Source organism: Centroberyx gerrardi, chromosome 22 (genome assembly GCF_048128805.1).
Source record: "Centroberyx gerrardi isolate f3 chromosome 22, fCenGer3.hap1.cur.20231027, whole genome shotgun sequence".
NCBI lineage: Eukaryota > Metazoa > Chordata > Actinopteri > Beryciformes > Berycidae > Centroberyx > Centroberyx gerrardi.
The window spans coordinates 12,881,866-12,906,293 of NC_136018.1; the positions used below are offsets into that span (position 1 = coordinate 12,881,866).

The following is a 24,428-nucleotide window of genomic DNA, read 5'->3' on the forward strand; positions in this document are numbered from 1 at the left end:
TGTCAGTGGTTCCCTGGGGCAATCTGAGAGGACAGGAGGAGAGGAGGAGGAAGGCAGTTAAGAGCTTGATCAATGGAAGAGACGGAGAAACACACACACACACACGGAGAGACACCGAGACACACAGACACACACTCATAAACAGATTTCTCAAATCCATCCACTGTGAATAAAGGTGCGGAATGAAGTGAGAGCCCATTCCAACGACCCAATTCCCAGTATCTGCTGTCTTTCTCAGAGCAAAAATAACCCGTCTTATGGTCTTATGCCATTTGATGGACACTTTTACCCGATGTGGTTTATAGACCATGAGTGCATGGGTGGCTACAGTAGGAATCAAAGCCCTAACTGTAGATGTGTTAGCGTCACCAACTGAAGCTATAGTAGATATGGAGAAATATGGAGGGATGTGGGGACAGAGAGATGGATGGATGGACAGATGGATTTACCAATCTCAATGAACAATCAAAAGGTCCAGGTTCTCTCCTTCACTGACAATTTCAGCTGAGAGACAAGTATTACATCTCAGCCAATGAAATCAAAGCTGATTAGAAAAAATAAATGCACAAAACACACATTAACAGACACATTTCTTCACATCAGTGTATTAGTATACTGCTAAACGTTATGGCGGCTCAGTGGTTAGAGAGACCGCCCTTCAACCGGATGATCCTGGTTCATGCCCTGGGTGCGGGTGTTCGCCCCGCTGAAGTGTCCTTGAGCATGACACTAAATCCCTACCAGCTCCGAGGGCTGCTGCTCTGTAGCCGATTCCCTATGGAGATCAATAACGTATCACATGAATCATTGTTTTGCACAAGGCCAGAGATCGCACAGTGATTGTAATCTATATGCTTATACCTCTGACAGAGTGTCCTCCAAGCTCTGACAGATGATCTCATTTTGTTGAGCTGATATTGTTGGCCAGTGAGCAGCTCTCTCTCTCCACTGGAGCAATTTGGGGTTAAGTGCCTTGCTCAAGGGCACCTCAACCACAGAGAGCTGAGAGAGGGGAGAGCATGACTCATTTACTTTTCCCCACTGAGCTCTCTAACCATTAGGATGCTGCAGCCCACATTTTACATTCAGTGCACTGGTTTTGATGGTTCTTGTGATAATTCCCGGTCGAGGGCTTGGTCAGTGCCAGCCTGCCTGTATGAATGTGAAGCAGGGGGAGTTAAGCTTCCCTGGATAAATAAAAGTACAAGAAAGAAAATCAGGGTTTTTTTGTCATCTTGTGCACCATAGGAAAGAGGCTGATTCTGTGGGTGTGTGAGTGTTGTAGCCGGTGTTGCTTGCGGCATGGCATGGGGGTACACACCACTGCTAATCGCTGTTCGGGGCACAGACCCAGCTCACTGGCCATGACACCCAGGGTGTGGTGAATCCTATCACTCCCTGACAGATCCTGTGGCCTCTAATTCGCGGACGCTGTTCTGCAGTTGGACTGTCATCCGCGGGGTCAACAAAGCCCTGTCGGGTGGGTATTAGCAGTATAGCTCTCTACGGTACTGTTTGATCTAAAGGGATTTCACAATAGCCTTTTGTTTGTTCAGGCATCAGTAGCAGTGTTTTTGAAAACCCCAGTATGTAACATGCATGTTTGTGCTGCTGGGAGTCGAATTCTGGGTGCACCGGTAGATTGAAGACCGCAGAGTCGATTCAGGACTCAGTGCAGTCCTTGGAAACTGTGGGAGTATGACAGGGACAATCACCTCTATCACAATTGTTCTTTAGTTCTGATTGAAAGGGTTGGAAGTCATCAAACTGGGGGAAATCTCTCTCTCTCTCTCTCTCTCTCTCTCTCTCTCTCTCTCTCCCTCTCTCTCTCTCTCTCTCTCTCTCTCTGCTTCCACAGCTGTGGCTGGTGTGATTAATGGCAGCCATTCATTAGCTTGATCAACCACTTTAGCATCTCGGGGAGATTATTAATCAGATGCTTATTTAAATGTCACCGCTGAGCAGCTGAGAGGAAATGAGGCCGCTGGGAAATTGAGTCTTTGTGTGTGGGCTGTTTATGTATGTGTGTGTGTGTGTGTGTGTGTGCCTATATACATATGCACATATTGATAACCACATAGTCTCATTCTTATGCTGTGTTACATTCATTTGGCTGAACAGTTAATACTAAAGGGATATGTAGCAATGCAGCCTAATGCACTATTTTAAATGAGACATATTGTGTCTCATTAATAAAACATAGTGTTGTGAATGTATTACGAAGAGTAATACAACGCCTTTGGGAATGTACAGTTATTAGAAATTTACATCTCCTGACAGTTCTGAAATGTTCTGCTCCATTTGTGTGTATGTGTGTGTGTGTGTGTGTGTGTATGTGTGTGTGTGTGTGTGTGTGTGTGTGTATCTCAATAAAGGACATTTCCCACACAGCCAACCAGGGCTAATCAGGGCCCACTCATTTGTTTCTGGATTTCCCCTAAAACAAATTTTCTATGATCGTTTTTGTGCCTGGCTGCCAAACTGTATTACTATCGCTGCATTCCTAGGATTATAAACATGTTTTTGAAGCAATATGATGAACAGTTTGAGTTGCAAGCTGCTCATGATTGCTTGTGTGGGGATTTGCACATATCTCCTGTATATTTCTTTGTGTCTCTGTCAGCCTTTCTGTCTGCCTGACTATTTTTGCCAGTGATTCCCAGTGCCAGTTTGTTCATATATAAGCCGACATAGGTGTGAATGTGTGTTGTTGTCCTCATTACACACAGGTGGTGGTGTGTGTTTGTGTGTGTGTGTGTGAACGGTGAGCAGAGCTGCGGGGCAACATAATGTCTGTGGCCCGCGCTTTAAAGTGAGCATTTTCTGTGTTGCAAAGGGTAAATACAGTAAGCCCCAGAAGATTACGCTCTTATAGAGAGGAGGGGCTGTGGCCATGTGTGGATGTGCTCTGAATTCAGCTCACTCAAGCAAAGGCATTTATACAATGCAGTGGAGAGAGCGGGCACCATAGAGAAGCTGCAGCCTTCATACAATGTCAGAACCAAACACAGATCATTCCAAGGGCGTGTATTGAGATGAAAGTCCTATTTGTTTGCTCGCGGTCATTTCTTCTTCTTGTCTCCCATTGTAGCAACATACAGAGTGATGTGTTTGAGGTTGGTCATGCACTCTGTCATCAGACATTATAGTGTGACTGAACCGAGTTTACACAAGAGGCAATTGCCTTATAAATGATAGGGCCAAGTGTGTATTTAAAAGTCCAAAAGAAATAGTATACAAAAGCAGTTCATCAATCATTTTTATCAATCTATTCAATTGATGTACCAATCAATTAATCAAGGAGGGCAGAGAGGGAGAGGAGGTGATTGATTACTGTAAGGATGGAGCGCACCTGATTGAAATTCAGGAGCTGGAGTCTTAAAAGGTCAAGGGTCGCAGGAGAGGCATTTATAGGCATAGGAGCATCTGAGTGGGACCTTTATTACCATGGTAAGGATAGTTACTTACAAAAGTGCGTGCATGTATGTGTGTGTGTGTGTGTGTGTGTGTGTGTGTGTGTGTGTGTGTGTGTGCGTGTGTGTGTGTGTGTGTGTAGGTGTGTGTGTGTGTGTGTGTGTACATGCGTGTACTCCCCGGTGGTTGCTTGGCCTTGTGATCGCCGTAGGTTAAGTAATGCCAAAGCCCAATAATAAATCTCGGCCGTAACCAGCACAGCTGACCTGAAGGTCGCTGTTTCATTAACTGTCTTCCACTTTGATTTTGTCATCCCTCTTGCCTCTCTGCTTCCCTGCCTGCCTACCTGTCTGTCCCCTCTACACATGCAACAACAACATCCCATGCAAGGCAACTGGACATAGATAAAGATGGAGGAAGCTTTGCAAGCTCAAAAAAAAATAAAACTAAAAACTGAGGATTTGACTCAGTTCTGTGCAAAATAATGGAGGAGGAATGGGGGGAAATGTGTGTCTTATTCTCTTGAAAATGGAATATCACTAAATTTAAGCCCAGAAATATACTATTCCTCTGTCCACTATCACTGATGGCGAGCTGGCTATGGTTGGCCATGAGGCTGGATTTATTGGCTCTGTGCAAACAAAGCAACGCTGTCCCTAAAAGACGGAAAGAGCTGTTCATGTTCACAAACACTTAACTGTCCAAGGTCAGAGAAGCCGCTTTTATTTTTATACTGCATGGTATTCCCCGTTCAGCTTTGTTAGAGATCGGATGATTCGAGCCTTAGCTGAAAGCAACAATTAATCAGGAGGGAAATGTAGTGAAAGCCTTGGGAAAAGCTCTGGAGGAGAGTCTAAGCACCTCTCCTAACTGCTTTTGTGTTCACCTGAATGCCGTAGTGTGTCCCAATTGGTATTGAAAGTGCAAAAGAGAGAGGGTTTTCTGCGGCTTTGCCTAGAATTGTCATTGGTATCCGCTGGGCTTTCCCTCTTTTCACCATAAGAGGAGGTGCACCTCATCTGAATCTCCCCTGGAACACAGCTCAAATCAGGCCAAGGATCTCTCCTTTGATCATGGGTCTTATCCAGCTAGTGTCATCATCACACACATTGAATCCCCCACCCCCCCCCCCCCACCCCACCCAACCACACACACACACACACACACACACACCCCACCATCACATTCACATTTTTTCTCTAGTGCTCTGTCACTGGCCACTTAGTGTTGCCAGGTGCAGGACCTGTTCCTTATGTCCAGCTCACACACTGAAGCTCTGACTCATGTCTAGACAGGGAAATTAGGACATACATACACACAAAAAATAGTGACATTTAAGAAGGGTGTTCACGCTGTGCAATCAGCCCTCGTTTTCTGCACAGAGCTCAGTCAGTGGTAGCCCTGTCTCGATTTGGCAAGGAACAATCAGATTTAATGTGAAGCCTTTTTTGCGTTTCCTATTTCCGCAGGCTCTGTCCTCAAATGAATGCAGCCTGGAGCTCACAGCTAACGGCATATCTTTGAAGGCACAACTGCTCTGTCACCAGGCGAGAATAAAATGGAAACAGCATCAGTGTATCTAATGCAATTCAGTCTTTTTTTGATTTCAAAGACAATATATCATGGCATGGTGACAAGGCAGCTTGTAGTGCCATCATAGCAGGTTGCCTCAGAAATGGCTCAGATTCTTAAAACCTCTGTGACTTTATTTTAATGGTTTTTTGTATATATTTTGTTATGTTTATATGTGTTATGTTTTTATGCACCCCCAGTATAAGGCATGGGTCACTTCCAAATTAATTTGAAACTGAGAAAGGATTATTTGGAATACATTTCAAATGAATGACAGGAAGGTTCACCGTAGTAGTGAAACCTATTTCCTTTGTCTTTGTAGAAGTAAACGGCCATTAAAATTCCTATTAACTTGAAAGTTATTTCATCTTTAGAAGGTGGAATATTTTTCTTAGAGTATCTGAGTATCTGATCGTGTGAGGTGGGTAACAGCCTGAAAAAAAACCCACATGCACACAAACGTGCATGCACACACAGCACAGCACGCACTGAAATCAAATGGAAAGAAAGGTGGAGATTGCTCAAGAGTCAATTTCTGTCTTCTGTGAAGTCAACTGAGGAGTAATATTGAATCTTGGGGGATGGAGAAACTGTGATGTTTCCCTAGCAAGAGCAGGTAATGCACTGCAGTGACGCTGGGCTTGTTGATGTAATTTATTGTAACATTATACAGAAAACTACTTAAAACCTTTAGCTTCAAGCTGACTTTCACAAGTTAACCAGAAGCTTCTGTTAACTTATAATGAGCATAGTACTTTGGCCAGTGTGACACAACATAACCTCAAATGTCATATCTCCAAAATACAGCACTAGCATGCATGATTAAATGATCATGTTAATGGTGACACAATGGGACAATAGCAACTTATACTATGTATATTGAGCAAGAGCACAATGCTTTGGCTGCTGGGTAAAAGTTTGTTTTTACCCTGACTGTATAAAAGTTTGGTTGGAGATTAGATTTATAGTTCTCGACGGTCTGCTAAACCTTTCTGAGACCTTTCTTAAAGGACATTTTTAATGTTTTTGCTCTTCCATTTATCCATGTTAAGTCCCATTTTAGTTCTGTTTTGTTCTGAAGCTCCAAAGTAGAACAAAAATCAGACTTAACAAACTTGTTTGCTGAGCTCAAAGGTGTTTTAAATCACATTTACTATGTCAACCCTAGCAAAAATCACAATTTCATCCCTATAATATCCCTAATGGGACCTATAGGGTGTCAGTGGTACTGTAAGTCAATAGTGACTTTATAATGGCCTTATTGTAGAGTATTTTATCACCTATGGTATCACTATAATATTCCTATATTGTTCCTGGACTGTAGTTCTTTTTTGTAAGGGAACATGTTAAAATTTAAATTGTATTTACCCTGGAAAACATAAGTTCTCAACTGGTTTTCTGGGTTTCAAAATGTAACCATGGTGTTTCTAGCCACTCTCTTCTAAAAATGTTTCTGCTCTCCCCTTCAGTCTGGGCTCACTCTGCAAGACCTCTTTAACCCAATTAAGGCTCAAAGTTGCTGTCAGATACCACTGCTGCAAACTTTTAAGGATTAGTATGTTAGGAGAAAGCCCAAGAGAACTACTATTACATAAAAGTTTGACCTTGATCTTCTAAATTTGTGTGGGATGCCTTAATTGCAGATAAATGTGGTTAAATCAACGTTTTGACCAAATGCAGCTCTAATTAGTGCATTGCACACAATCTTAGAAGAGTGAAGATAGTGTGGTGAACTGTTCTTAATTTGTTCAACACGTGACCTTCTACAGTTTCATGTGGTATTCTGGACAAAAATTAGTTATTCATATAATGCACTGTTGCTCTACAGACATGTCTTTGCATGTGGCTGGAGTTAGATTTTTGAAAATATATATTTAAAAAAGCGCAAACTAAAAGGTTACAGATTTAATTACTTTTGCTCCATGGGATATGAGAATTTAAATGCTCATCATCTCAAAACTACTCACAACGCAGATTAAACCTAACAATCTCAAGCAACACAGTAGATTCCTTGTGACTGGCTTTGTTACAGATACTTTTGTCTGATGACATGGGTGACAATTAAAATGTCAACAGTATTGTTTTTGGTTCCTGCAGGTGTGTGTAAGTGAGTGAGTGAGTGAGTGAGTGGGGGGCGTTTAAGGACGCCAGTATAAATTATGAGTGAGGGCAGCAATTTGTAGTTTTCCTCAATACATTATAATACCTGGTTGTTTTTGCCTCTGTGGAGATCCTGATTTTGTAGTCATGCATTAAAAATGAATGTCCCCCCTCTTCTTTTTCTCTCTCCTCAGATCCGGACTTTGCAGACTTGGGAGTACCCCCACCTCTGCCCTGTAGGTATACTCTCTCTCTCTCTCTCTCTCTCTCTCTCTCTCTCTCTCTCTCTCTCTCTCTCTCTCTCTCTCTCACACACACTCTCTCTCTCTCTCTCTCTCTCTCTCTCTCTCTCTCCTCTCTCTCTCTCTCTCTCTCTCTCTCTCTCTCTCTCTCTCTCTCTCTCTCCTCTCTCTCTCTCTCTCTCTCTCTCTCTCTCTCTCTCTCTCTCTCCCTCTCTCTCTCTCTCTCTTTTGTCTCTCTCCTCTCTTCATTCTCACTTTACAGTTCTTTTTGTCTCACCCTCTTTATACTGTAACTCTTACAGTTGTATTGCATTGTTTTTGTCTCAGTTCATTTCATACATCCAGTGTTTCAAGTGCTTGTCTGATGTGTGTGTGTGTGTGGTGTGTGTGTGTGTGTGTGTGTGTGTGTGTGCGCGCGTCCATGTGTGTTTGTTGTGAACGCACATTTGTATATGCGTGCGTGCACATGTATGGGTTTGTGTGCATGTATGTCTATGTGCGTGGATGTGTGTGTGTGTGTGTGTGTGTTCCAGCCTGTCAGTATGACATGAGTGGTCCGGAGGGGATCGTTGAGTCTCATCAGATCACCAGAGACGGGAAGGCCGGCGCCGCTGAGGCTGTCGACTGTAAATGGTACATCCGCGCTCCGCCGCGCTCCAAGGTTAGTGACACCAGCTACGTCTCCATCCAACTGTCAAGCTCATTTTAAGCACAAATTTTAAATGTGGCAAAAAATAAAATGCAAATGAGATGTGTTGGCATCAGCCGGGTTGAAGCGAATAAGGAAGATCACTGAACGCAGAACGTAGCTACGTCAGAAAACACATCCACGAGAAAAATAGCATCTTGCTGAATGAATAAATAATGCAACATCATTATTTATTTGGTAAATGTGTCACCATCAGTGTTTATTGCGTAATTTCTTTATCAACAACAAACTTTTCAGCCTCAAGCGAGTGTCAAACGTTTTTTTTTTTTTAGAAATTGAGGACATTTTATTGAAATTTGCTGTTTCCATTCAGCATGTCTCCCTTCTTTATTTCACAATTTGCATAAAAATACTTGTAAGGAAACCCAGCTACAGACATAGAGACACATGTGGGACGTTCGGGGTGGGAGGGTTGCGTCAGGCAGCTGCGATACTGTATGTGGGTTTTGTCTGCATCTGTCAGCAGAATCCCAATGCGTGTGTTGGTGGCTACGGGGGGCTTGTTCCCCTGCTAGGGTCAGACAGAAAGGCAGAAGGGTTTACTTGGGGTCAGGCCCATTTTTTTTAATCAGCGAGTGGTTGCCAAGAGGAAGAGAGGGATGGAAGGGGAAAGGGAGAGAGGGAGGGGAGGGGAGGAGAGGAGAGGCTGGACAGAGAGAGTGAGTGTTAGTGCTGATGAAATAGTGTTGCCATGCAGTTTGACCCTGAGGCCTGCAACAACCCGCATTTGTTTTCTCTGCCAGTGTTCCCTGCGCAGCCCATACAAACATAGACGAGCATGCACACACACACACTCACACACACACACACACACTCACACACACGCATATCTGCCAGTGGTACCCATCCTGCATTAGTGCCACAGGATTATCCAAATTTGTCTTGGGGGTGGAGCAACAGTGCAGCAAAAGGACAGATTTTACGATTTAAGAGAATATAAGGCATGACTATAATGTACATATACCAGGCCCAATCTGACATGCAGTAAACCCCCTGCTGAAACACTGTCGCCGTCAGCGCACTTCATACAAGGGCAGATAGTATTATGAAGCTTGTATTTTGAGGCTCTAAAAGGTTTGAACAGTGAAAAGTAAAATAGACCTGTACCTTAAGCAGGGCCGGATTAACCAACCACAGGGCCCCTGGGCACACATGTCCTATTGGGCCCCCCACCTCTCGGTACCTAGACCCCCCTGCCCCACCAGTATATAATTAGTGCTCTGCATCTTAGCTGGATGATACTCACTAAATGCACTGCTCATAAAGAAAAAGGAGACTTACAGGGAATTCTTCACACAAATATTGCAATTATTTCCTATCAGACATTGTTGGACAAAATGGACTACTTGGACAGCTTAACTCTATTCATATACATGTATTATTTTTTACTGATTTTCTGAACTCAGCCACACAATTTCTCTAATTTCTCTGAGTTGTTCGTCGCTTTCATCCCGGTGCAGCTGGACCGGCTGGAGGCTTGGCGCCGTGTTTATGCTTCAAGGCTGTTAGACAACATTTAGGCCTATATCTCTCTCACACACACACACACACACAAACACACACCTACCTAAGAAGCATGTGACATCCAATTGCACATAAATTTTGATTTATTTTCCATCCATTCGTCTTGAAAAGTTTGACTTGTAAATGCATGCATCTATAAGAAGTAAAGTTCTACGTAATAGGCTAAATATCATTTCAAATAATCCAAACTCATTTCGGGCATTCAATCGGAACCAATCAGAACATGGCTTCGCTTCGCCATTCTAATCGATTATGACATCATTGGATGGAGCTGGACTGTGCTCTACCAATCAGAGCCTGTTTCAGCTGCACTGATGACATCACAATCAGAATTCTGAGTGTTTGGTCACAGCAGCTCAGGGCATAAAAGGCCGTGCTCGAGGTCTTGAGCTTCAGACCTTACCACGGTAAGGTCTGCTCCCCTGGGCGCTGGTAAAGATGATGCTTAGACCGCGACAAGAGGCTCTTGTTGGACTTTCTCTTTTTATTTTTTTTTGTAGTTAATTTTGATAGTTTGGACCAGGTGGTGTGGCAGCTAGTGAACGCGGTTTGTTGAAGAGGTGGTGGTGGATACGCAGAGGCGCTGTTTGCGTCCCGCTGAAGCCAACCTGCCAGCCGCTCCAAAGGTGCGGTCTGGCGGTTAGCGATGGCGGTATCGTTGAAGAGGTGGTGGTTGGTACGAACAGACGCGGTTCGCCTCCTGCTGAAGCTAGCCTGCCAGCCAGGAGCCTACAAAAGGTGGTCTGGCGGTCGCGATTGAGGTGCGGTTCGCGTCCCGCTGAAGCCAACCTGCCAGCCGCTCTAAAGGAGTGGTCTGGCAGTTAGCGATGGCGGTTCGTTGAAGAGCTGGTGGTTGGTACGAAGAGACCCGGTTCGCTGAAGAGCTGGTTCTTAGTACAAAGAGACGCAAACCCACCACCCAGTCCAAACTATCAAAATTAACTAGAAAAAAATAAAAACTAATAAAAGTAGCTTCACCAGCTACTTTTCCTGAATTTCCCCAATGGCATTAGTGCTATCTTATGTTATAGGGTTGTAGGCCCTTGTCAAAGTCAACAGTAAGAGCTTTACCAGGGGTAAAGGGTGTGGGTGCCGCTGCTGCTCCTGCTGCTGCAGCAGTAACGTTAAGCCAGGTGGTAGCTAGTCAGTAGTGGCAAGCAACAACACTGCTGCTGCTGCTGCTACTACTACAGCTGCTGCAGCAGTATGGGCCTAGAAGTGGTAGTTCCAGTAGCCTAGTTCTCATTACAGATATCTGAAATATTTTAAAGTAGCATTTTCACTAGTCATAATGTAATGAGAGATATTGTAAATTAACATTTAAGATATCTCTCATTACATTATGACAAACCAAAATGCTAATTTAAGATATCTCTAATTACATTATAACTAGTCAAAATGCTAATTGAAGATATATTTTATTACATTATGACTAGTCAAAATGACGAGTCCAGTTTGGGATGAGGTTGGGATATGATTGGCATGCTTGGTGATTGATGTCGTGTGGTTTCGATAGTGAATCTCCCGTATCACAAATAAACTGAATGAGATTGAAAATTAGATCCATTTTGTTTTGTATTGTCCACATTACCACGATTTAAGAATGAGACTGTTAAGTTATGAAGGGTTTAGGATGTTCATAAAAGCTTGTCTCCATTTTCCATTCATATCAAACTTTTTAAGAACATACCCACTGAGCAATTAGCTGTTTAAAAGACATCTAGGCTAAAATGAGGTTACATCGTGTTTTAAAGTGAAAGTTTAGTAAATGTCTATGTCTTAGAATACGTTTTCTAGGATAAATGACAAAAATAAAGTATTATCTTAGACGTCCCTGGTGCATAGTTTTGATATTTACAGCTGTTTATGCATTGTTTAAATATGTAATAATGTATTTACTGCTTGATCTAAAACTGGGCTACACATTCCTACACAAAGGATCCTGGGCTATATGAGAGCTAAAGCATAGACACAATGTTGAAATGATGTCTATTGCTCAATAGGTATGAGAATATATCCAAAATTTAGATAGCTAATAAAGTCTGAATTACTTTACACGTGCACGCAGACATACAAATTAGTAAAGCCTCTCCTAAGCATAATACTGTTCATATCCTATTACACACAAATTAGCATCAATACAGTTAGCATAGTGGGTTGACTTATGCGTTCTGATTAGTGCGGTTCGTTTCTCTGAATGTGTGCATTGTCCCATGTGCTCCTGGGAGTGAGATAAGGCAGCTGCAACGTCGGCTTAACCATGTCTCTATTTGTTTCACTAATTCAGTGCCTGTTAATGTTGCAAGATGCTATCCATCCCTTCTGTGGCCGTCGTAGAGATCTTCTCAGAGTCACAGACATTAAGGACTGAAGCGTGTGCCATCACTGATGAAAAGGATTGCTTGGCTTCTGATACTTATGAGCCGATCCAGGAAGAGCTCTTAAAGCGTTTTTCATACAGTGCTGCGGGCTCTTGTACTGTACCATACATGTGTACACACACACACACACATACACACACACACTTATGATATGACCGGCCGATAATATTTGCGCGAGCTGTGATTCATGGCCACAGCGATTGGTTTGGGTCTTATCTGACATATTCTCCGGATCACAAATCTCCAGCTAATGCCCTTGTTTCTCTTCAGAAATGTCCTTCGGATTCGACTATTAAAAACCCCAAGGCCACTGCAACTATAAGACCGCATCATTCAGCCGGAGCCGATCTCTTTATGATCACCTCTCATGTGGAACCATAGGTGTTGCAGAGGAACAGGTTTTAGGAAGGACTTTGGCCCCTCTTAAATGTTATGGTCGATTCAATGAGACAGCATTGATCCCTCTAAGTGGAGTGGGTAAGTCTGCCAGTACAGTGGAGTACTACAGTACAGAGGGCCATAAGTCAACTGTGTGTTTGTGCGTGTGTGTGTGTGTGTGTGTGTGTCGCATGCATGCATTCGTGTGCGGGGAGGCTAAGGCTGTGTATGTCTATGTGCGAAGAGTGTGAAAAAGACAGAGAGAGTGAGTGAGTGAGACTGGCAGCATGATGTATTTTACTTGGTCTGAATTAGTGTCATATTTCGCCCCGCAGGAGTGTCTTACAAGACAAGTCATGGGCCGAAAGCTGACAGTCATTGGCACTGATGGACAAGCTCCCAAAAATCTGTTTTAGTACAAATCTATCTTCAGCCACACACAGTCCTCACCTCACCTCCATCACCACCCACACACTGCTCACAGTCAGTTACTCATAAAATACGCAAAAGTTTCATCCCTAATCTCTCTTTGTCTCCTTTGGTCTCTCACTTTCTCTCCCTCTCTCTCGCTCTCTCTCTCTCTCTCTCTCTCTCTCTCTTTCTCAAACACACACACACACACAAGCAATGAAGGAGATGCAGAAGGTGCCATCCTCCCCATCAGTGTGTACGCGCGTGTGTGTGTGTATGTGTGTGTGTGTGTGTGTGTGTGTGCATGCGTGCACGAGCGTGTGCTGTGTGCAGGGCAGACGCTTCCAGTTCCCTATGCTGATACAGTGCTGCACTGTACCCAGTGTGCCAGAAACAGCAGAGAGATAATGGCATCCTATACCGGAGGCTCTAATTAGACTGCACCGGAGCGCTCCAACACACACAAGAGGAGGGGAGGGAGGGAGGGAGGGAGGGAGAGAGGAAGAGAGGGCGAGAAGAGGAGGGGAAAAAACAGGAAAGGCGGATAAGGGAAAGATATACTTAATAATGTGCTTTATCGAAGATCTAAATGTATAGGGGTGGAATTTGGGGGTGAGAAAGGCAGATGGGGAGAGGGAGAAAGAGGAGGAAAGGAGGAAGGGAAAGGAGGGGAGACAGGAGGAGGAAAGGGGAAAAGAGGAGGAATGAAGGAAAGATATACAGTATAAGTAAACAATAATGACCGTGTTGTTGCCAGAAATACCAAGTGACAGTATTCTGCCAATTTTAATGCCTCAAGGTGATTGCTTTACACCAACACCTGTCATTTTAATTTCAGTTTTTCCTATAGAAAAACTTCCTCCTAAACCAAATGAACTAGCTAATGGTAAACTACATCTTGTGTTATCACTGTTGCTGGTAAGCCTACGCAACACCTTTCAAATGTGTGTGTGCTATGAGCATCTGACATTGACAGCCTATAAAAACTAATGCGGCGTTTGAAACATTGATGCAGAGAGAGAAGATCAATGTTTCAATGAAAGGAAATGGATGACAGTATTTCTCTTCGAGTAGGTTGTGCAAGATAACCACTCACTTTACAGTGGTTTTGTAGAAACATCACTTAAGGGTTTTTCTGTTTGGACAGCTGTTAAAATTCAATGACAGCTATTAGTTGTAGTGGAATATTATCAGTTGCCTCTTAGCCAAGAAGGCACAGTTTGAATGTTTTTTTAATATACTGTATCATAGAGATAAATGTACAGTGAGGTAAAGAATAGTCAATGCAGTATGTGCATTTTCACTCATAACTGTATGTATGTACTCTGTATTTTCCATGGTCATCATTTGTGATCTGTCTATTTTATACAATTTGGATTTTTCCACAGCACCTGCCTATGCTGTCAAAGACCTTCCATGTCTTTTCATGAAGATAATGACTAAAATATGGACACTCATTCTGACTGTGATGAACAGAACGAACGCTGTTACAGGCACCTCTTAGCGACAGGGAGAACATATTCTTCTCCGGTCAGTGATGGATTCTGCGTCATTATTGGACGCTGCAGAATCAATGAGGAGGCGGCCTATTTCCCCCGCTGGAGCCAATTCTCTCGGCTCACACATTGGTGATCGTATCTATCTGATCCATTGCCTTCATTTGCCTTTATGATGCCATCTGCACACTAATTTGTCATCACCATTGGTCAGTTAGAAGATTTCGCCAACAGGAGCCTCAGAAACAAAACATCAAAAGCTATTATTTATGTGTCTGTGGGTTTGTGCATGTCTTTGTGTATAGGGACTATATCAGTCGAATAATGAAGCCTTCTTAATGGCCTTTGCAGTCGGTGCAAATTACAGTCAGCGGTATCTGTCAGAGTCTATTTTAGTGAATGCAAACGTTAGACCAAGGAGTTAACGTCATTGAAATGAAGTATTCCAGTTATTTTTCCGTGGATAATGCTCAGCAGGATACACATGAATGAAATAGAAAAGGTTGCACACTATGATACCATTTCATTTCCACCGCTTCATGTAATAAAAAAGATGCATTTTCGATTCAAGACAGTAAGGCTGCTTTCTTTTACAGCATAAAATGCTGTATGCGGCTGCATGGTGTGAAGGCTATTTTATTCCTTTATCAATGTGCTGCACCCCCCAGCCAAGCAACAAAATTGAAGGTGCCTTTGTTTCTTTGTTCTTTAAACTTTGGCCAGCATCAATCAGCCTTCTCTTTTTATGGTAAACACTTACAATGGTAGCCATGTGCAGAAGCCCCCATTGTGTTGATCCTGCATTGGTGTTGCAGGATTTACCAAATGGTTCCTACTGGAAGTGGAGCAACAGCATTGGGATTTGTACCCTGACTACATCTGGAGGGCAGCACCCGATAAATAGATTCAATGAAGTGTGTGGTGTTCCCATATCTCCCCACTGAAGAGCAAGGCTGGTTCACTGTGCAGTCATAGATCATAGATGATCATCTGGCTGTCCTCTTATCCAAGAGAGACACCGACACGCCCATACTATTTAAACCTCCCCTGATGGAGGCCGTAAATCTGGAGAATCCTCTGTGGGAATATCCCGAAAGTTAGACTCGTGAAGGACAAACCCCTAAGCTACAGCATGGGGGGCACAGCTACAGCGTTGGAATAAGAATGAGCAAGTCATATTCTCAAAGTACATTGTAAATCATGTCCTCAAAGTACATTGCCCTGCAAAAACCTCGACTTTTTGGCATATTTGTCTTAGTGTAAGTGATTGCTGATAGTGTCCCCCACATCTAGTAGGGGGGGGACTGTTTTCCTCTATTCTTGAAAAGTTGATTTGTTGATGCCATTTATTGTTGTTTGTTTGTTTTTAAAACACTGTCAATTTACAGATAATAGGATTTTGTCAGCGAACTGAGGTTGACAAAGCTAAACAGACTCAACAGTGTCTAAACAGTTTGTACAAATGTATATCCAATATATGAGGATACCACTGACCAATGCATTGGGGTGACTATGCATAATGATAGACATAACAGCAGCAGTTTATGTTGATGTCTGATAAGGTGGAGGGTCCGGGGCTTCCTGAACTGGCTCCTCGCAATGCAGCAGCTCGACTCCCAGTTCCTCCCAGATCACTGAGCTCCTCACTGTGTCACGGAGAGTAATGCCGGCCACGCTGCAGAGAAACCTCATTTTGGCCGCTTGTATCCGCAATCTCACTCCTTTAGTCACAATCCAAAGGCGCTGTTCCGGAAATCCACGCCGTATTGAAGCACCATTTCAACCACAACACCCCGACAACGCTTCCTAACTACCTCAGTGACCTCTGCCAAGGAAATGGGTTTAGTTAGAACCTCTTCAATCTTCCAGCCCTGCCTCCTGAACAGAAGGCATCCCGAGCATCACACATCAATATCAATACAATTTTATGCAGTGTGTGTGACATGTTAACTGTAAGAGAGGTATGCAGTCCCCAGAGGTATACATCTATATGCAACCTGCAGCCAGGCAGTGACATTCTGCAGCATACCGCTTCATTTCAGCATCACAGAATGGCGGACAAAGAACCTGCACCCTGTGTCTTGTGACAAAGCTAGTATAGCCAACAGAGTGGTGGAATATGACAAATTCTTATTAGACGGAAGATTATTGACACCAATATGAGACCCCAGAGGAGTTGGTGAAGTTGTTTTCCCCCTCCGATCCATTCCACTTGTCATGTTGTTGAAGCCAAGCTGACATTGCAAGGTCCATTAGCCTGCTCCATCTGCAGCGTTCGTCTTAAGCATTTAAAGCGTCACATTTCCCTGTCACAGTGCGGGAGCGGTCCACTCATTAACTGTAACGATGGTGAGTGCTGCGCGCAGCGGACCGGAACCGTAGCTGTGATTGGGCGATCTCCGCCTGATGAACGAGTGACAGGCAGTGATGCAGGGGCAGTCAGGAAGTGTCAGTTTCACCTAGAGTAGCTGCTGTGAAAAGAGTCAAGGTGGATAGCAAGGTGGATATTTCACTCAAGCTTAGGGATTGCTAAGATGGCTAAAATAATTATATGTGTCTTGATTTAAATGCTTCGTGATTATTTAGAAAGAAGGGAAGCCTTTGTTATTTAGATAAGGCTGTCTGAAGTGTCAATATGTGGCACAGACTAAGATGAGACAGTTTTGTCATGTTTTCTGGAATGGATTGTTCTAAAAGTTTAGTCAGCATTTCAAAGAAAGTCGTCTCTGTGAAATGTAGGTGGGTGAGGTTTTCTCTCTTGAACAGTCAAGGTTTGCTTCAGAATGTCTAAGGTCTCCTGGTATTTTAAAGTTTAAAGAGGTTCCAGGTTTTGCGCAATGCTTTATCTCCACAGATATGGATAGTAGGGGTGTGCTGAGATGCTACTGTTTGTATTTGTTTGTGTATTTGTTCAACCAACCAAATTATTGTACCAGATGAAACCCCAAATTCTTAGTTTTTTTCCATTGCCATTGCTATTGTTGAGATGTTAAAGCATTAAACTTGTGTTTTTACAGTGACCTATCAATAATAATGAAGTATACAGTTTGCTTTTTAAAGTTTTTTAAGTAGATGTTATGTAATCGTAAACACAGGCTTTGTGTATGCTAGTATGAGCTGCATGAACAGTGGGGGCACAACACTTAATTATAAACTATCTTTAAAATGTCTTTAAGAATCAAAATACATTACCTCATTCTCACTCTGAACTACTCTATGCACACACACACACACACACACACACACACACACACACTAACTAACTAACTGGGAGACACTGAACAGGCAATTATAAACATCTTCATTATGAACTACCTTATGCTATGAACTGCAAAAATGAATAGTGAGTCTAAAGCTAATAGACTCTCTGCCTGTTTCTGCCTGAGTCCTCATTTAACATGCGTATGTAATGACTTTGTACAAGCTGCAGTCTGTCAATCTTATTTCATTACAAGACCTTCTCTTAAACTGTTGTATCAGGCATTGAAATAATGAGGAAGATGCACAGCCACACCAGAAAGACTAGGAATTCTTTCTGTCCCTCACCTCTTTATCTGTCATGTCCGCATGTTGTACTGCTGTTTAAATTTCCTCACTTGATTACTTCTTTTTCTATTTTCGCTCCTCTCCTCCTCCTTATATTGTGCAGATCTACCTGCGTTTCCTCGACTATGAGATGGCCAATTCCAATGAATGCAAGCGCAACTTTGTGGCGGTGTATGACGGTGGCAGGTGTGACCTTCTGACATTTTCTGACATCTTTTTTGATATACAGCATGAATTATTGAGCAAATCTCTCATCTCATCTCACCTTCTCTGATCTCAGTTCGGTGGAGGACCTGAAGAGCAAGTTCTGCTCCACGGTGGCCAACGACATCATGCTGGTCTCCACGCTGGGCGTCATCCGCATGTGGGCCGACGAGGCCAGCCGCAAAAGCCGCTTCCGCATCCTTTTCACAACCTACCAAGAACGTAAGGCGCTGCTCAAAAACGCAGACACGTACACCCGCAGCCACACACATGCCCTGTTTGAGAGGCCCGCCATAAAGAGGTTTATTGCAACATGACCCACCTAGTGAAGGGTACTGATTAGCTACAGTAAAATTGCTTCCCGCTCATCTTAATCAGACCACCACCCAATGACAGCGACATTGAAGCCAAAATAAAAGCGGTCTAGTCTTTAGTGGTAGCCATTAAAGGAAGGTGGGAGCACAGTCAATTCATCGGTGACCGAGTTTATGGCTTGGTATATCAGATGCCGTCCATAGGAAAGGTGCAGTCAGAGGTTCCCATTTAATTTTATGACCATTTAAACAGCAACCAGGAAGCTAGGGAGTTGGATTTCCATTAGAGAGAATATTGCCTGGGGGCTCATGTGAGTATTAGCCAGTCTAGCCATGCTGCTTGACAGTGTTGGTGGGTTTGAGTTCAACTCTGCACTAACACTACCACAGGGGGGAGATTTGTAGCAGCCAAGCTCTTACTGTCCAAATGCACAACTAGGCCACAACTGTTTCCCCCAATAGTTTCTCCTTTCAAATCAGAACTGCGTACAGACAGCATGTAGGAATGATACACCAAGGTGAGAGAAGGATAGATAGATAGATAGATAGATAGATAGATAGATAGATAGATAGATAGATAGATAGATAGATAGATAGATAGAGAAGCAGAGACAGAGAATCAAGAATCAGAAAAAAAGTCATGCACTGCCTTTTAATGCCACAAACACACACACACACACAGATATGATCACCTATATACTATTGAACATTGCATCTGCATTTGAGTATTTCTCTTCAAGTTCCTGCAATTTGTTTGCATGTATGCAATAGTGCACACAGGGTGTAGAGAAAATTAAAACAATAAAGCATAAGAAAACAGGGGCACACCCAGCGTGGCGCTAGTTAATGAGTTATACTAGCATTAATATTTAAAAAGGCCACACAATCATCCCTTAGTTATGTGATATGCATTGAGATTTCTGAGGGTCTCAATAGACGTGTGTACTGGGATTTTTTATTTTTTGTGCATCTGTCTCCTAAAGGGCAAAGTCAAGAATACTCACTAGTAACTAAAGGACTTTGAGTAATCAAATGCTGTAGATGCATATGGGCCATCGTGCTTCTTGTATGGTACAGCCAACAGGTAAAAAATGCTACCATTCTCTCTTTATGTCTGTTAGCATTACAAAGTTATATTTTATCTTGTTTCCAGTGGAAAAAGTCAAATATGTAAAAGACTAACAACAAAAATACAAAATAGATGTTATGAATTGGTTCACTTATGATCTAAAAAATACTGTCTGAATGGGAATCTACGTGTGCACCATAGTAATGTGTTTTTTTCCTATTTTTCTGCTCGGCTCCACCTCTCTGTGTATTGATCCATTTTTACAATGGCAGAAGGAAACACCATGCCAGAACCTATTTCAGAATGTCCCACAAACGCTCTATTGGGGTCATATTGGATCATATTGGGGTCATGGGTATTGAGAAGGCTTCGGTGTATGGCTAATGGCTAATATTGTCATAGTTATACAAACCGATGCTTTGTCGTCAGTGTCCTTCTCATTTGGCAAGACATCACTCCTATTAAGAAATAAATGCATCTTTGGATAAAGGCGACTACCTAGAATGGTTATTTAGCAGTGAATTGAATTTGCTTTGCCTTCATGCTGCAGGGTTGATTGGATTGATTGAATGTCAGGAAATGTACTCACACCAATAAAGAACCATCAGACCCCGGGGGACAATCTGTTGGTGTTCCTTGTATACTCTGTACGACATCTTTGTATTGTGTGTGTGTGTGTGTGTGTGTGTGTGCGCGTGTTTATAGTGGTATAGCTAGTCTAGTGACTAGCTTTTACAGAATAGGCGACAGCAGCAGCAGTGGATTTGTTTGTGTTGAAGTCGGTGTCCCCTTTGTAAGGCCTTTCCACCAAGCAGAGCCAGGATGTGCTGTTGCCGGGGCAACGCTGCTGCCTAAGTCACTCAGGCGATCCCCAGCCAGACCTCAGCCTTTAGAGCAGCATTCACTACTGCTCAGCAGCACTGCACCAACCCTGTCAACAGTCAACGGCCAGGTGTATAGAGCGCTGGACAGAGTATCCGGTCATCTAGTCTTAAAATCTTACTTGTTTCCAACGCAGATAAACATGTTTCAAGAATTTTCCTGAATCAAGTGAGAGTATCTTAATACTAGTGCAGGGATGCGCCTCATTTCAAGATATTGTCACTTGTTTCAAGAAAATTCTCAAAACAGGTAAAACTGCGATGGAAACAAATGAAATTAAATCATCCCATTGCCTGACCTTTAAACTTTTTTTTAAGGAAAAATCCACCCTAAACAATTAAACACTGTTAAAAAAAACAGCTATTGGTGATGTACCTTACATGTCTGGGCCCATTTTGTTGTTTGGTGGTGGATTTTTCTTATTCTTGTGGATGAGTTTAATAGCAGAAAAATGTTCATCTATCTAAAATGTCAATGGTAGACTGTGTCCCTAACCCTAGCCCCTCAGAATCAAAGAAAAGGTTGTTTTTTTTTTAGACTTGCCACTTTTCTCCTCATCGACGGCATGTCATGTCGCTGTGACATTGTTCTCTCTCTTTCTCTCTCTTTCTCTCACTTTTTTTCAACCACAAAAACTACGCTATCACTAGCGCTATTTTTCTCTCCACTTACATGTGTACAGCACAGAGAATGTATTAAATCTCTAACTGAAGCAGAGGGAGACGAGGCAGGTTGAGGGAAAGTAGGTACCAAAAAGTAAACACTTGCAACACTTCATCACAAAATAAATCCTGGAATACATTCAACATCACAAATTGCTGATAAGAGTGTAAGAGTATCTGAGGGGGAAATTTTCCTTCAAGGGATCCTCAAAGGAGATGGCAATACCAGGGCACATGGAGGGTACCAAGAGATTTGAATGTGATGAGTTTAACAGAAGCCAGTACACTCAGCATTTGTGCATGGACAGGACCTCAATCATTGGGCGGTGCTGATGATTTGTACAGCCAGATCCCACAGCCGACATCCCTCTCGTGTTACTCCAGGTAACATGCACCCTTTCCATCTTGGCGACAGGTGCTGTGTCAGCTGGACAGGATGTCCGGGGATGTTGTGGGGATATTTCAGCCTGCTGTCTCCCGCTCCCTTTTGCAGTTGGTAATGGAAATGAGCAGACACACCATAGAATATATTGACAATGGCACGCAAAAATGCACAATCAAGGACACATTCCATCGTGTTGCTTTCCAAACATCTTAGGGTGAATGCCCATTGAACGGCAAAGTTTGCAGGTGTGGCGAGGCTCCCTATTCATTTGAATGAGAGCATTATGAGAATGTGAACGTCAAAAAATTCCATGCATAGTGGCGAGAGGGTGTAGAGCACAAGTTTACTTTCTGCAAATTTGAGGCATCTGCAGCAAGCGTTAACAAAAAGAATGACAAGTGCATGTTTGAGTGAATTTCATTAGTTTCTTACAGGCAAAAATACGGAAAAAGGAAGTGGGGAGGGAGTAGGAGGAGGAGGGTTGCAGATGGAAAGCGAGGTATATTCACACTGTGTACCAAGGAACTACAGTAGGAAGGTGTACTTTACTGTCTCTCTTTAGGTGATAACACTATAAATAAGGATTTTATGTAAGTGCTGTATGTACAAGTGAGTATTTGTACAGTGTTACAGAAGCACTAGCTGGACTTGCAGCTTACAGAGCGGTTTTCACAATAAGTGATCCCCAGCTACATCCTAAGCCTTCAGAGTGGTGTTCACAGCCACTGGTTCCCAGAGGGACCAACAGCTTTTAGAACAGCATTCACAGCCGCTGATTCCCAGCGAGATGCTCAGATGGGGAGAGCAGTGTTTGCAAAAAGCAGATACCCACCTTGATTCCCTGTCCTTAAAGCAGCGTTCACACCTGCTGATACTACTGATCTCCTTCTGTTTCTCAGGCACCGAGACACATGCTCACGCACCCGCATTCCTCTGATATGCAGAGCTACACAGTGTAAGATTACGAATGTGAAGCCTAAGAAAGTGAAGCCTATCATTACCCAAGCAGCAATTATGTTCTAGGTGATAAATGTGTTTGAGTGACATCTCAGCTGTCAGCATTGTTACGCCTCGTCAACAGAGACTCGTCTCTGGGGTTGCAGATGGAAATTCTCTCTGGCTTCACTACACCTGTCACTTTTGGATTCTTACAAAGCTTCTTTACTGTATGCATGAGGGCTTTTTGCAACAGCACAGTATGCTAACGCGTGCCAACATATGGATCTTTGCTAGGTCTTAGATCGGATTATGTCATGTCTCCACACTCGTTATCTTATTGGCTTTGGGTTTAGAACAGAATAGTGTGTGGATGTTAGCTTGTAGCATTGTACAGAAACATACAGTAAGATAGCATGTGCAGTACAGTATGAATGTATGGATGGATGGATGATTGGCTCTTGCAATATTCAGGGTTTGGGACTAAACTAAGCTAAGTGTGTAATGCAATCACAAAAATAGTAATTGCAAACCACTTCATTTTTGGCACTTTTGGCTCAGACAAACTGAACTGGAAACAAGCATCATTTTACACATCTCACATTAATTATTGATAATGATTGTAGTCGATGGTGACAGGGCTATAAAAATAAGTGTAAATTAAGGAGGATATTGTTTGTCTGTGTTTGTCTGTGTAAAAAATAACTGAAAGTTGAGCTATGTCAGTGATTTTGAGTCAGCCAGTGGATTACATTACTGCTTAGGCCTACTTAAACCTGGTAATCAGTAATGCATAACAGGTTATGTTTTGAAAGTAACCTTGCAAATTAGATTAGATGAAACTTTGACCATTCCCATGGGGAAGTTGGGTCATTGCAGCTGCAGAGACAAACAGATAACAAAAACAGATAATTACAGCAAAAAGATTAGAACAACTTATCATATTGAAAAGAACACAGGAAATAAATAAATAGGGATACAGATACAGCATCTTCATCTCCAATAAATATATTTACGCCATGACTACACTGAACAAGGCAAGACTCTACAGTGACTGCTAGATATGTAGTAGGAGAACCATGTGTTGCTTCACTGCAGAAGACTGCCTGTTCTTGGAGCCCCTGTGCAGAGAGACACCCAGACTATTTCATCAGCCACTCATTTAGGAGTTAATTTATGCTTCCAGCAGTGAGCGGGGACGCTTGTGTGTGGGCAAAAGGGCACTTTTATTACAAAATGTCTTGAAATTAATTTCGCAGGAGATTAGTGTGGATCGGGCTCTTAATAATGTCTGGTCTCGCCCTGTGGTGTGTGGAAGAGAGAGGGGATTCAGCGGCAGACTGAGAAAGGGCTGGGCTCCCTCTGGTGGTTGTTAACAAAACTGGTGCAGCTTCGGTGTGAGAGAGAGAGAGAGAGAGTGAGAGAGAGAGAGAGAGAGAGAGAGAGAGAGAGAGAAGAGAGAGAAAGAGAGAAAGAGAAAGAAAGTGTGAAGGGGGAGACAGAGAGAGCCAGGAAACGCTGGCAAAAGCCCAGACAGGAAGGGATACAGAAAGAGATAGAGATAAGTCACTCTAATTTGGTCTGTTATTATTCATTTGGGATGAGTGCCGGGATGAAAACAGCCATACATCACTGTGGTAACACTGTCAAATAGTTCCCAGCTCTGCCATACCACTGGCAAGCTGTTTTAGTGCCCAGTGCCTGCTTTGTGTGTGTGTGATGGAGAGAGAGCGAGAGGTAGAGAGAGAGATGGGATGAGAGAGAAAAAGAGGTAGAGATAAAAAAAGAGAGAATGAGAGACAGATAAAGGGAGAGAGGGAAGGCATCTCCTCCGCTACTAAATAACCAGCAGCTAAACAGAGCCATCCATTATTTTCACCTATCAGTGACATAGTAAATTCTTTCAGGACATTCAGAAGTGTGAAGTATTCTCAAAATACTTTTTCCCCTCACACTCTTTTCCACCAGGTTGTGAGCATATAGTGGATATTATGTATACTAATAGATACTAGTGGATACTAACAATACTTGGGTTAGGGTTATTCTACCATCATGTGTTACTGTACATTTCTAACAGTGAAATTACCCTGAATAGGTTGAATAGGAGAAACTTTTTTTTAGGTTGGCTTTTGTTATGGGACTGCACTTCACCATGATTGACAGTGGGAGGCAGCGGATTGGCCAGTCAGTTGACTCATGCATT

The 24,428-nt window shown here is 42.9% G+C and overlaps 1 protein-coding gene across 1 annotated transcript in view; it reads left to right on the plus strand.

Annotated features, from left to right (window-relative positions):
- neto1l (neuropilin (NRP) and tolloid (TLL)-like 1, like) overlaps nt 1-24,428 on the plus strand; it is a 63,066-nt gene that overhangs the window by 31,772 nt on the left and 6,866 nt on the right. Inside the window, exons 5-8 of the mRNA XM_071894392.2 lie at nt 7,281-7,322; nt 7,862-7,989; nt 17,877-17,959; nt 18,054-18,199. Of these exons, the coding sequence (XP_071750493.1) occupies nt 7,281-7,322; nt 7,862-7,989; nt 17,877-17,959; nt 18,054-18,199 (399 nt within the window). The remainder of the gene's footprint in view (nt 1-7,280; nt 7,323-7,861; nt 7,990-17,876; nt 17,960-18,053; nt 18,200-24,428) is intronic.